We start from the raw sequence: 14132 nt of genomic DNA, 5'->3' as shown, positions 1-14132 counted from the left end.
ATAACTGAATCATTTTGCTGTCTACCCAAACTAACACAATATTGTAAATCAACTATACTTCAATAAAGATAAATAAATAAATTTAAAAAAAAACATTCAAGGGAAACAAAAAAAGCTGAAGCCAGACTATAAACCAGAGACTGTTCAGCTCCTCTTCCTAGGCACTGTCAATTATCAATAACAATGCTATCTTTGTCTTACACAGCTAGTCTTTGTGCTTACTACTCAATTTTCATATTAATCCTTTTCCACACTGATTAATTAGTTGTTGATAAAATAATGAAATGGTTGATTGAGAAATAAAACTCAATTCGAATACATTTTAATCTAAAAGCCATCTTTAGTGGGCAAATACTACAACCCTTCCATTAAATTGCACATTAACGTGACTATTATTTAATAATAATAATGTTAGAGGCAATAGCCAATGGGATTAGACAAAAGAAAGTCCTGAAAAGTATAAAAACTGGCAAAGAAGAGATAAATTTATGACTGTGTTAGGTGATTTAATATTTTAGGTGATATACCTGGGACTTCCAAGAGAATCACTGAATGATGATTATCATCAGTGAGATAACTCAGTAATGTGTGTTATAGGGAATCCATAGCTTTCATGTACTGATATAGAAATGTTCCAAAACTGTAATCAAATGGAAAAAAAAAAAAACCTCAAACAAATAAGATGCAGAACATTGTGTATAGGATGCTATCTTTTTAATAAGTGTATGTTTGTAGTCTGTGTGTGTGAAATGAGAATGTATATTTGTAATTGCTTGATATATAAAATAAACACTTGAAGCACAAACAAGAAACTAATAAAACACTTTTAGTCATATTTTCAAGGTACATAAGGTTAAAACCCCTCATTTTTACAAACTTAAAAACCCTAGAATTTAATTTTCTAACCTGCTTAAAATTTTCCAAGAGTTTTTTAAAGTATGTTTTGAAGTAAGTTTTTAAAGTAAGTTTGAACCCATTGTGGGGGCATCTACTGATACAGCAAACACATTCAGCATAAATTTTAGAAAACCAATCGGTGGCTTAAAAATACATGGCTTTGGCAAAATCAATTCAGCTTACATGAAAAGAAATATTAATTGTACAGTCTTAAAAGTTGAATTTACCTGTTTAGCTGAATGTCATTTTGAGCAATGTGCATTATTTTGTACTGAATTTCCATTTCACACAAAGCCAAACACATTCATTCATTACTAATGGCATTCTTGACCTCATTGAAAATATTATATTCTTTTGAAAACTCAATTGTTACTGCATTAAACATCTGCTCTATTAGGCATTATGCTTGATGCTGAGGTCTCAAAGGTGAATAAAACAGGTTTTATTTTAGAAGTTTTATCCCCTAAGAGGTTTTACTGTAGGATAATCACTGTCAATTTATTACCTTACATTAAAAATTTCAGGAATATAAGAGGTGCTTTAAAAAGATCTGCAAAATAGTAGCCCTTTTCTTTTATGATGGGTATATATATATATGTCTTTCTTGTGAGTTTTCTTTGTAGATTCAGGACTTCCCTCTTGTGGTTTCCTTGTTCTGTTCACATAATTCAAGGCCTCATCTAGCAGCTCTTACTTTCTCAAAGACTTCCTCAGGCAGGCATCCCTTTCCAGGGGATGGAAAGACCCTCTCTAGTTAAGACCTCATTACCTTTCCCCTCTACATTTGAGAACGTCTGTTTGTTCTCCAGTTTCTTTCCAAAGTAACACCCTGCCTGGAATGGACATCTTCGTTCATTCTTTCTAGACTCACCTCTTCCTGAGCCCTTCCCCATACTCAGCTCAACCGGAAACTCATGGCACCATGAATTATACAATGATTTGATACCCTCTATGATGCCCTCCCCCTTTCTGCCCCCAGTTTCTTCCAGACCAAATCACAAGCACCTTTAAATTAATTTCCACTGTTACTACCTCTTCAATGAAAATTCTTCTAGTCCCATCCTCCCCACTTTGGGATGAGCTCTCTCCTTCCTTAAACAAACATGGCCCTGTTGGGAGACTCTGTGGGCACTTGATCAGTTCTGCAAGAGAGGCTGGAGATGGGCGACCAACGGGAATTACTGGAAGAGACAGACAATGCACTATAAAAGCAGGAGTCTTGTGAGGATCCAGAATATGATGGGAGGTTTTCTTCCAACTAGTAAAAGATTCTGATGCAAAGTCTATAATATTTAGACTTAATTCCAAGTGAGCTTGACCTTTGCCCACTAACATCCTCTTTATGCCTTTCTTCTTCCCAGGATGTGCCTGTCCCTCCCAAGCCTTTTTCTCTCCATCCTTTATATCAAACTAAACTCCATCCTCCTGCTAAGTCTCTGATGCATCCACAGACCCTCCCACATGCTGACTGTCTTACCCCAGGACCCTTCAGTCACTTGTCCTCCTTCTCCCTGAGTGATGAACAGGAGAATTCTCATACCCTGTCTAGTCACAACGCATATAATAAGGTGAGAATGCCCTGTGCTGTGAACCTTCTTCATGCTTAACTTTCGAAACTTATATGTGGACGAAACATATATTAAGAATATTTAAATATATTAAGAATGTTAAATATTTGTGTGAAGACACATGTCCTTAAAAAAAGATAATAATTAACCTTGGGGAATTATGAAATATTTATGTTTCCTTTAAAAGTCATTTCCTAATTTGCATTGCTCATTGTTTCATGTTCTAATCTCAAGGTGGAAATCCCAAGACATGTTTCAAAACCTTAAAAGATGCCATTATTAATTTATCTTCTAGTCTTAGTTTAACATTCTTAAAAAGCTTCTTAAAATGACAATACCTTGATGAGGAAGCATTTATAATTGCAGTCAGTGGGCAAATAAATAATTAGAATTTCTGCAGATATCTGCAATAAATATTAATATTTTATTTAAAAATGTATCTATCTTCCTCATAATGTATAGTGATGGGATATGTAACAAGTAATGAGGTGTTCAGTACCTAAAAAATATGTATATATATTTTTAAAAAAGCAAAAATACTTATAGTTGGCTTTGGAATGTAATCATAAATATTCTATTAGAAGCAAGCAGTCAATAGCACATAAGGCTTATGTATAAGCATCCTTTGCTCTTCTGAACATCACCATAAAGACATTCTGGCTTAACACAGACTCTCAGACCTTGAAACTTTTCTAAAAGAATTGACTAGTCAAAATCAACCTGCAATTAAATCTTTTTTTAAAATGTAAAATCTTGTTTTAAAACATTTGTTTTGCAAATTCTCTATATTTAATGAAATACACCTCTATATTTGGAAATCAATCAAGGTCATATGTAGTTGAACAATATTCCTTGGGCCTTAAAGCATTAAAAAAAATGTTCATAAACCCAGTCTAAACACAAAGAATCATCTAAAAAGTGAATATAATTATATGAGGAAAAATTATCTTTTTATATTTAATAACATTTATCATGACAGAGTTGTCAACCCTGAATTAAATTTTTAAAACATCCGTTTTCTGCAAAACAAATGTTTTTAGGCAAAGTTCAGGATGACATTTGTATGGCCTTTGGTTGCTTCTCATTCTAGGTCTAGAAAAAGAAGTATTTCAGGGAGAGTATGATATTTTAAAATGATTTTATATTATATGTAATTCTCCCTCTTTTAGTACTAGCCAATATCTATGACATCCATTTAGCTATTAAATAGTGTTAAAAATTCTGATACTAACAACCATTTTCTTATATAAATTATCATCTACGATAGGATTATAATTGTATTTTATAGATATCAATTGCTTCAAATAGCTCTTCTTTTGACATTTTTAGTGGTGTTTTCTGGAGCCATTTAGCAAAGGTAGAGTCAGTATTTCATTCATAATTTAGCCTTTGCTTGGTCAGGCTGTGAAAAACAATATATGAAAGCCATTTGAGGCTAGACAACTATTTTCAGTCTATACAAGCTTCACAATAGATTTCATCTCTCACTGTCTGAGATTTATTGATATTTTCACACCTGAAATAATAATAATGATGATGATGATGATGTTGTAGTTAGACAACATTTCTTGATGGAAGATTCAGTTGCTTAGTTTTGTATTTTAATTGCTCCTATTAAAATGTATGAATTTTACTCAATTTGATATCAATGTTTACAAACACTGTGTTGTAAATATTCAGCCAATAGCATACCAAGTTATCAAGACTTGTGTTTGTTTTTTACTGAAAATAGCTTCTTGTCTAAAATTGTAAAACATAACTGTCATTTAAATTAACTTCTCTCCAATATCCTAACATCCTTCCCAGATCTCACTTTGCAGATTTATCTGCTGGGCTCATCTCCAAACTCAAACTTTCCCTTCCCTCCCCTCCCCCAGAGGTCCACATTGAACTTGACCTTACATAACTGCCTCTGGGGCTCCCTTATCAACTGGGGCTACAGAAGATGTTTGACAAGTTTTGTTCTTCTGTTTCATCTGTAGTGTGTGCTTCTCTCTTGTCCTAAATACTTACACTAATCCCTGTTCTATTCTCTTACTGTCATTAGTTCATATGATGAACTTCATTATGATGTCCTATCATATATGAAGATGCTCAGGTGTTTCCCTGTTATTGTGCTTAAACCAGTATTTCCTCTCTTTTCCCCGTCTCATGAAGGGAGTCATTACTCTTATTTCCTTCTTTAACCCTTATAACTAGCATAGCCCAATGGATCGAGCATGGTGTCTTTAGTCAGTCCATCTGAGTTCATTTCTTGAACCCACTCCTTCCAGATGGTGATAGTGGCCAAGTGAGGATGATAATAGTACTGTCTTAATAGAATATTATGAGATTAAGATGGACTAATATGTATAAAGCACTTAGAATAGTGCCTGGGACATAACAAGAACCATATAAGAGTTAGGTCTTTGTATTAATAAGCCTTCCTGAATTGTCATTGCCATCACTCTCTTACATCTTCATTTGTTCTTTTTCCATTGAACCCATCTTCTTTGTATGCAGAAACTTCAAAACACAAAATAAAATGAATACTTCCCCTTCCTTTTCCTTGCTGATGCTACAAACCTAGAAATTTCAAGACTTTCTCTCAAAGTGATCAGTGGCCATCCCTCTTCTGTAAATTACTCTTTAATTCATTCTTGAAGGCATTTTGTCTTTCACCTCAACCACTCTACTGAAATTTCTCTCTCAAGGGTAAACTGCTTGTCAGCAAACTCAGCTGAATTTTCTGAGTCTTCTATCTCTTTTATGCCTTTTAGCAGTTGACACCGTTGATCATTCACTCTTGAATCTCTGTCATCATTCTGCTCTTGGGATAATATGTACATTTCAACTCCCTGACTGTTCCTTCTTTGTTTTCTTGGTGGACATGTCCTCCTCTGCCTCTTCTCTCTAACTGCCTCACTTCAGATATTCACCTACTCACAGGCTTCTGGGGTGATCTTACTTGTACTGATAATCCTCAAATCCACATGTCCAATTCTGCTTCTCCTCTGAGATCCAGTTTTATACCTTCAGATGCTTGCTTGTCAGTTCCCCCAGGGTGCCATGTTGTCACTTCAGACTTATCATTCATGTCATCTCAAACCAATTCTGTTCTGGCAGAACCCCAAATACCCTGTATCATAAACAACCCAACCCATTAAACTCAAACACAATCTCCACCTTCTCACTCTCTAAAATGTATAACACTATTAAAAACTCTACCACTAATCCTAAAAGAAATGCTCCTAACACAACCTTATTAGAAACCCAAACCTCAGGGTACTGCTCAGTAGCCATAGCTGTTGTGTAACCAAACACAACCAACATTCCCCCCAGATAAATAAAAAATACTATTAAACCTAAAAATGAACCACCAAAGTTTAAAACAATCCCACACACAACACCACCACCCACAATCAATCCTAAACCCCCATAAATAGGTGAAGGCTTTGAAGAACCCCCAAAAAACTAATTACAAAAATAATGCTTCTAGTACAAACAATGTATGTCATCATTATTCTCACATGGACTTCAACCATGACCAATGACATGAAAAATCATCGTTGTCATTCAACTACAAAAACACCAATGACCAACATTCGAAAAACACACCCACTAATAAAAATCCTCAATTACACATTTATCGACCTTCCCACCCCATCAAACATCTCTTCATGATGGAACTTTGGCTCCCTACTTGGTCTCTGCCTAATCGTACAAATCCTAACAGGCCTATTCCTAGCAATACACTACACACCAGACACAACTGCCTTCTCATCTGTCACACATATTTGCCGAGACGTTATTACGGCTGAATTATTTGATATCTACATGCAAACAGAGCTTCCATATTCTTCATTTACCTTTACGCCCACGTAGGACGTGGCCTATACTATGGCTCCCACGCCTTCCAAGAAACATGAAACATTGGGGTAATACTACTATTCACAGTTATAGCTACTGCATTCATAGGCTATATCCTACCCTGAGGAAAAATATCATTTTGAGGCACAACCATCATTACCAACCTCCTATCAGCAATCCCCTACATTGGTACCACTCTAGTCAAATGAATTTGAGGTGGCTTTTCCGTTGACAAAGCAACACTAACACGCTTCTTTGCCTTCCACTTCATTCTCCCCTTTATCATCCTAGCACTAGCAACCGTCCACCTACTATTTCTTCACGAAACAGGATCTAACAATCCCACAGGAATTCCATCCAACACAGACAAAATCCCATTTCACCCCTACTACACAATCAAAGACATCCTAGGTGCCTTACTACTAATCTTAACCCTACTTACACTAACCTTATTCACACCTGACCTGCTAGGAGACCCCGACAACTACACCCCAGCAAACCCACTCAGCACCCCAGCACACATTAAACCAGAATGGTACTTCCTATTTGCATACACAATCTTACGATCAATTCCCAACAAACTAGGAGGAGTTTTAGCCCTACTACTCTCAATCCTTGTCCTAATGTTCATCCCAATACTCCACACATCTAAATAACAAAGCGTAATATTCCGACCCTTCAGCCAACTTTTATTCTGAATACTAGTCGCAGACCTCCTAACCCTAACGTGAATTGGAAGTCAACCCGTAGAACACCCATACATAATTGTAGGCCAATTAGCATCCATCTTATATTTTCTCCTAATCCTAGTGTTAATACCAGTAACTAGTCTTATCGAGAATAAACTCCTAAAGTGAAGAGTCTTTGTAGTATAACAAAATACCCCAGCTTTGTAAACTGGAAAAGGAGAAAACCACACCTCCCTAAGACTCAAGGAAGAAGCATTGCACCTCACTGCCAGCACCCAAAGCTGAAATTCTACATAAACTATTCCCTGAAAAAGGTTTATTGTAGAATAACCACAAGGCTACAGTGCTATGTCAGTAATGAAAATAATTTATTTTATAATACTTTTGTTATATAAATCATACACACATGTACCTCCACGTGTCAATAATAGTGTCTTCCTGTAAATGTATATATGTACATGCTATGTATAACTGTGCATTCAATTATTTTCCCCATGAGCAGTTAAAGCTCGTATTAAATTTTATTAATTTTACATATTACATAAAATTATTGATCGTACATAGGACATGTCCTGAAACAAATTCAAGTCAGCTAACACTATGGCCACTCTTAGATCACGAGCTTAATCAGCATGCCACGTGAAACCAGCAACCCGCTCGGCAGGGGTCCCTTTTCTCGCACCGGGCCCATAAATCGTGGGGGTAGCTAACAGTGATCTTTATAAGACATCTGGTTCTTACTTCAGGACAATTTTAACTTAAAATCGCCCACTCGTTCCCCTTAAATAAGACATCTCGATGGGTTAGTGACTAATCAGCCCATGCTCACACATAACTGAGATTTCATACATTTGGTATTTTTTATTTTTTGGGGGGGGATTTGCACAGACTCAGCTATGACCTTAAAAGGTCTCGTCACAGTCAAGCAAATTGTAGCTGGACTTGTATGTATTTGTTATTTGACTAGCACAACCAACATGTGCAATTAAATTAATGGTTACAGGTCATAGTACTCCACTATTCCCCCCGGGCTCAAAAAACTGTATCTCGTAGTGGATCAAACCCCCCTTATCCCATACAAAACTAATCATCTGCTTAGATATTCACCACCCCCCTATACAGGTTCCTCCCTAGATCTATGAACCATTTTATTCATAAATCAGTACTAAATCTGACACAAGCCCCATAATGAAATTATACGAACATCTTTTACACCCCATAGGTTAATGTAGCTTAAATTTTTCATAAAGCAAGACACTGAAAATGTCTAGATGGGCTCGCCAGCCCCATCAACATAAAGGTTTGGTCCCAGCCTTTCTATTAATTCTTAACAGACTTACACATTACAAGCATCCACATCCCGGTGAGAATGCCCTCCAAATCACAAAGATCAAAAGGAGCGGGTATCAAGCATGCTACACTAGCAGCTCACAACACCTTGCTTAGCCACATCCCTACGGGACACAGCAGTGATAAAAATTAAGCCATGAACAAAAGTTTGACTAAGTCATGTTAACTAGGGTTGGTAAACTTCGAGTCAGCCACCACGGTCATACGATTGACCCAAATTAATAGAGACACGGCATAAAGAGTGTTAAGGAATCACACAGAATAAAGTCAAATCTTAATTAAGCTGTAAAAAGCCATAATTAAAACTAAGCTAAACCACAAAAGTGACTTTAGTACAATCTGAGTACACGACAACTAAGACCCAAACTGGGATTAGATACCCCACTATGCTTAGTCGTAAACCTAAATAGTCACAAAACAAGACTATTCGTCAGAGTACTACTGGCAACAGCCTAAAACTCAAAGGACTTGGCGGTGCTTCATATCCCTCTAGAGGAGCCTGTTCTGTAACCGATAAACACCGATTAACCTCACCAACCCTTGCTACTTCAGTCTATATACCGCCATCTTCAGCAAACCCTAAAAGGGAGCGAAAGTAAGCATAACTACCATACATAAAAATGTTAGGTCAAGGTGTAACCTATGGGATGGGAAGAAATGGGCTACATTTTCTATACTAAGAACACCCCTCATACCCACACGAAAGTTTTTATGAAATCTAAAAACCAAAGGAGGATTTAGTAGTAATTTAAGAGCAGAGTGCTTAATTGAATAAGGCCATGAAGCACGCACACACTGCCCGTCACCCTCCTCAAGTATCACAGCAAAGCCCCAGCTCACTAACCCATGCTAAGCTACGAGAGGAGACAAGTCATAACAAGGTAAGCATACTGGAAAGTGTGCTTGGATAAAACAAGATGTAGCTTAAACAAAGCACCTAGTTTACACCTAGAAGATTCCACAACCCATGTATATCTTGAACTAAACCTAGCCCACACCCCCTCCCACAGCTACTACCATAAACTAATCAAATAAAACATTCATCATACATCTAAAGTATAGGAGATAGAAATTTAATCACCAATGGCGCTATAGAGAAAGTACCGTAAGGGAAAGATGAAAGAAACACTAAAAGTAAAAAAAAAGCAAAGCTTACCCCTTGTACTTTTTGCATAATGACTTAACTAGTAACAACTTAGCAAAGAGACCTTAAGCTAAATTACCCGAAACCAGATGAGCTACTTACAAGCAGTAACCAGAACAAACTCATCTATGTGGCAAAATAGTGAGAAGACTTATAATAGAGGTGAAAAGCCTAACGAGCCTGGTGATAGCTGGTTGTCCAAGAAAGGAGTTTCAGTTCAACATTAAATAATACTAAAAACCACATCAAGTCTTAACGTATATTTAATAGTTAGTCTAAAAAGGTACAGCTTTTTAGAAATGGATACAACATTAACTAGAGAGTAATATAAACATAAACCATAGTTGGCCTAAAAGCAGCCACCAATTGAGAAAGCATTCAAGCTCGACAATAAAACAATGTTTTAATTCCAACAATAAGTAAACCCACTCCTAGCCTGACTATTGGACTAATCTATACAACTATAGAAGCAATACTGTTAACATGAGTAACAAGAAATTTTTCTCCTCTCTCAAGCTTACATCAGTAACTGATAATATACTGATAATTAACAGCTAGTAAATATAACCCAACACTAAATTATTTATTAAAAACACTGTTAACCCAACACAGGCGTGCATTAAGGAAAGATTTAAAAAAGTAAAAGGAACTCAGCAAACACAAACTCCACCTGTTTACCAAAAACATCACCTCTAGCATAACTAGTATTAGAGGCACTGCCTGCCCAGTGACAATCATTAAACGGCCACGGTATCCTGACCGTGCAAAGGTAGCATAATCACTTGTTCTCTAAATAAGGACTTGAATGAATGGCCACACGAGGGTTTTACTGTCTCTTACTTTTAATCTGTGAAATTGACCTCCCTGTGAAGAGGCGGGGATAACAAAATAAGACGAGAAGACCTTATGGAGCTTCAATTAATCAACCCCAAAATCACAAACCCAAACGACCAAGGGCTAACAAAGCTTTATATGGGTTGACAATTTCAGTTGGGGTGACCTCGGAGTACAAAAAACCCTCCGAGTGATTAAAGCCTAGGCCTACTAGCCAAAGCATAATATCACTTATTGATCCAAAGTTTTGATCAACGGAACAAGTTACCCTAGGGATAACAGCGCAATCCTATTCTAGAATCCATATCGACAATAGGGTTTACGACCTCGATGTTGGATCAGGACATCCTAATGGTGTAGCCGCTATTAAGGTCGTTTGTTCAACGATTAAAGTCCTACGTGATCTGAGTTCAGACCAGAGTAATCCAGGTTGGTTTCTATCTATTACACATTTCTCCCAGTATGAAAGGACAAGAGAAATAAGGCCAACTTCAAATAAGCGCCTTCAAACAATTAATGATCTAATCTCAGCTTAATAAATAAGCGCAAATCATACCTGCCCAAGACCAGGGCTTTGTTGAGGTGGCAGAGTCCGGCAATTGCATAAAACTTAAACTTTTACACCCAGAGGTTCAAATCCTCTCCCCAACAAAATGTTTATAATTAACATCCTAACACTCGTCCTCCCTATCCTCTTAGCTGTAGCGTTCCTAACACTAGTAGAGCGCAAAATCCTAGGTTATATACAACTCCGAAAAGGACCAAACGTCATGGGCCCACATGGCCTGCTCCAACCCTTTGCTGATGCAATCAAGCTATTCACTAAAGAACCCCTACGACCAGCTACATCCTCCACCACTATATTTATCATCGCACCCATACTTACCCTAACCCTAGGCCTCACGATATGAAGCCCCCTACCCATACCATATCCCCTCATCAACATAAACCTAGGAATATTATTCATGCTAGCAATATCCAGCCTAGCCGTCTACTCTATCCTGTGATCTGGCTGAGCTTCCAACTCAAAATATGCACTAATTGGAGCTCTCCAAGCAGTAGCACAAACAATCTCATATGAAGTAACACTAGCCATTATCCTCCTATCAGTACTCCTAATAAACGGCTCCTTTACCTTATCCACACTAACCACAACACAAGAACAACTATGACTATTTTTTCCTTCATGACCATTAGCTATAATATGATTCATTTCCACCCTGGCAGAAACTAACTGAGCCCTCTTCGATTTAACAGAAGGAGAATCAGAACTTGTATCCGGCTTCAATGTAGAATATGCAGCAGGCCCTTTCATCCTATTTTCCTAGCAGAATATGCCAACATCATTATAATAAATATATTCACAACTATCTTATTTCTAGGAGCATTCCACAACCCCTACACACCAGAACTATACATAAAAAACCTCATTGTCAAAACACAAAACACTACTGCTCACAATATCCTTCCTATGAATTCGAGCATCTTACCCCCGATTCCGATATGATCAATTAATACACCTACTCTGAAAGAATTTCCTTCCCCTAACACTAGTCCTTTGTATATGACACGTCTCACTGCCCATTATAACAACAGGTATTACCCCTCAAACATAAAAGACAAGAAATATGTCTGACAAAAGAGTTACTTTGATAGAGTAAATAATAGAGGTTTAAACCCTCTTATTTCTAGAATAATAGGAATCGAACCTACCCCTAAGAATTCAAAGTTCTCTGTGCTACCATGTTACACTATAATCTTCAGTAAGGTCAGCTAAACAAGCAATCGGGCCCATACCCTGAAAATGTTGGTTTATACCCTTCCCATACTAATAAATCCATCCATCCTTATCATTATCCTAATAGCCCTCATCCTAGGCACAGTAATCATAACTACCAGCTCTCATTGACTATTCGCCTGAATTGGATTTGAAATAAATACAATAGCCATTATCCCCATCATAATAAAAAATTCTAATCCCCGAGCCACAGAAGCCTCCACTAAATATTTCCTAACACAAACTACCGCATCCACGCTACTCATAATAGCAGTCATTATTAACCTACTACACTCCGGCCAATGGACCATCACAAAACTATTCAACCCAACAGAATCTATACTAATAACGATGGCCCTAGCTATCAAACTAGGACTATCCTCCTTCCACTTCTGATTACCCGAAGTAACACAAGGCATTCCCCTAACTACAGGCCTAATCCTACTCACATGACAAAAACTTGCACCCCTATCAATCCTCTATAAAATCTCACCATCAATCAACCTACATCTAATATTAATTATATCTTTACTTTCTATCCTAGTTGGAGGCTGAGGCGGACTAAACCAAACACAACTCCGAAAGATTATGGCCTACTCATCAACCACCCACATAGGATGAATAACAACTATCCTACTATATAACCCAACCCTAACTTTACTAAACTTACTAATCTATATCACAATAACTTTCACCATGTTCATGTTATTCATCCAAAACTCAACCACCACTACATTATCACTATCCCAAACATGAAACATAATACCCAACACCACAACCCTCACCATGCTCACCCTACTCTCCATAGGAGGACTCCCTCCACTTTCAAGTTTCATACTCAAATGAATGCTTATTCAAGAATTAACAAAAAACGATATTCTTATTATACCAACATTCATAGCCATTACAGCACTAATCAACTTATATTTCTACATACGCCTCGCCTACTCCACAGCATTAACCCTATTCCCCTCTACAAACAACATAAAAATAAAACGACAATTTCACTCCACAAAACAAATAACCCTTCTACCAACAGCAATCGTAATATCCACAATACTCCTACCTCTCACACCAATACTCTCCATCTTACTGTAGGAGTTTAGGTTAAATCAGACCAAGAGCCTTCAAAGGCCTAAGCAAGTATAATTTACTTAACCCCTGCCTAATAAGGATTGCAAGACTATACCTTACATCAATTGAATGCAAATCAAACACTTTAATTAAGCTAAATCCTCACTAGATTGGAGGGATACATCTCCCACGAACTTTTAGTTAACAGCTAAATACCCTAATCAATTGGCTTCAATCTACTTCTCCTGCCCCGAGAAAAGAAAAGCGGGAGAAGTCCCAGCAGGATTGAAGCTGCTTCCTTGAATTTGCAATTCAAGATGATCATTCACCACAGGACTTGGCAAAAAGAGGACTCTACCTCTGCCTTTAGATTTACAGTCTAATACCTACTCGGCCATTTTACCTATGTTCATAAATCGCTGACTATTCTCAACTAACCACAAAGACATTGGCACCTTATACCTGTTATTTGGCGCCTGAGCAGGAATAGTAGGCACGGGCCTAAGCTTATTAATTCACGCTGAACTAGGTCAACCTTGCACACTAATCGGAGACGACCAAGTTTATAATGTACTAGTAACAGCCCATGCCTTCGTGATAATTTTTTTCATAGTCATACCTATCATAACCGGTGGGTTTGGAAACTGACTAGTTCCCTTATTAATTGGAGCACCTGACATAGCTTTTCCCCATATAAACAACATAAGCTTCTGACTACTTCCTCCTTCCTTCCTATTACTAAAAGCATCCTCAATGGTTGAAGCTGGTGTGGGCACAGGCTGAACTGTATATCCCCCTTTAGCCGGAAACCTAGCACATGCAGGAGCCTCAGTAGATCTTACCATTTTCACTCTACACCTAGCCATTGTATCCTCAATCTTCGGAGCTATCAATTTCATTACAACTATCATTAACATAAAACCACCCGCTATAACCCAATACCAAACACC

General features: G+C 37.4%; 1 protein-coding gene across 1 annotated transcript in view; it reads left to right on the top strand.

The window, feature by feature from the left end:
• Positions 1-14132, top strand: part of MLIP (muscular LMNA interacting protein) — a gene marked incomplete at both ends in the record, with an annotated part of 289309 nt that overhangs the window by 237195 nt on the left and 37982 nt on the right. Inside the window, one exon of the mRNA XM_082847426.1 lies at positions 2259-2465. Within this exon, the coding sequence (XP_082703552.1) occupies positions 2259-2465 (207 nt within the window). The remainder of the gene's footprint in view (positions 1-2258; positions 2466-14132) is intronic.

This window comes from Leucopleurus acutus, assembly GCF_964270905.1.
Source record: "Leucopleurus acutus genome assembly, chromosome: 10".
NCBI lineage: Eukaryota > Metazoa > Chordata > Mammalia > Artiodactyla > Delphinidae > Leucopleurus > Leucopleurus acutus.
Note: the sequence above shows the minus strand (reverse complement) of the source record. Positions and strands in the feature narration are given on the sequence as shown.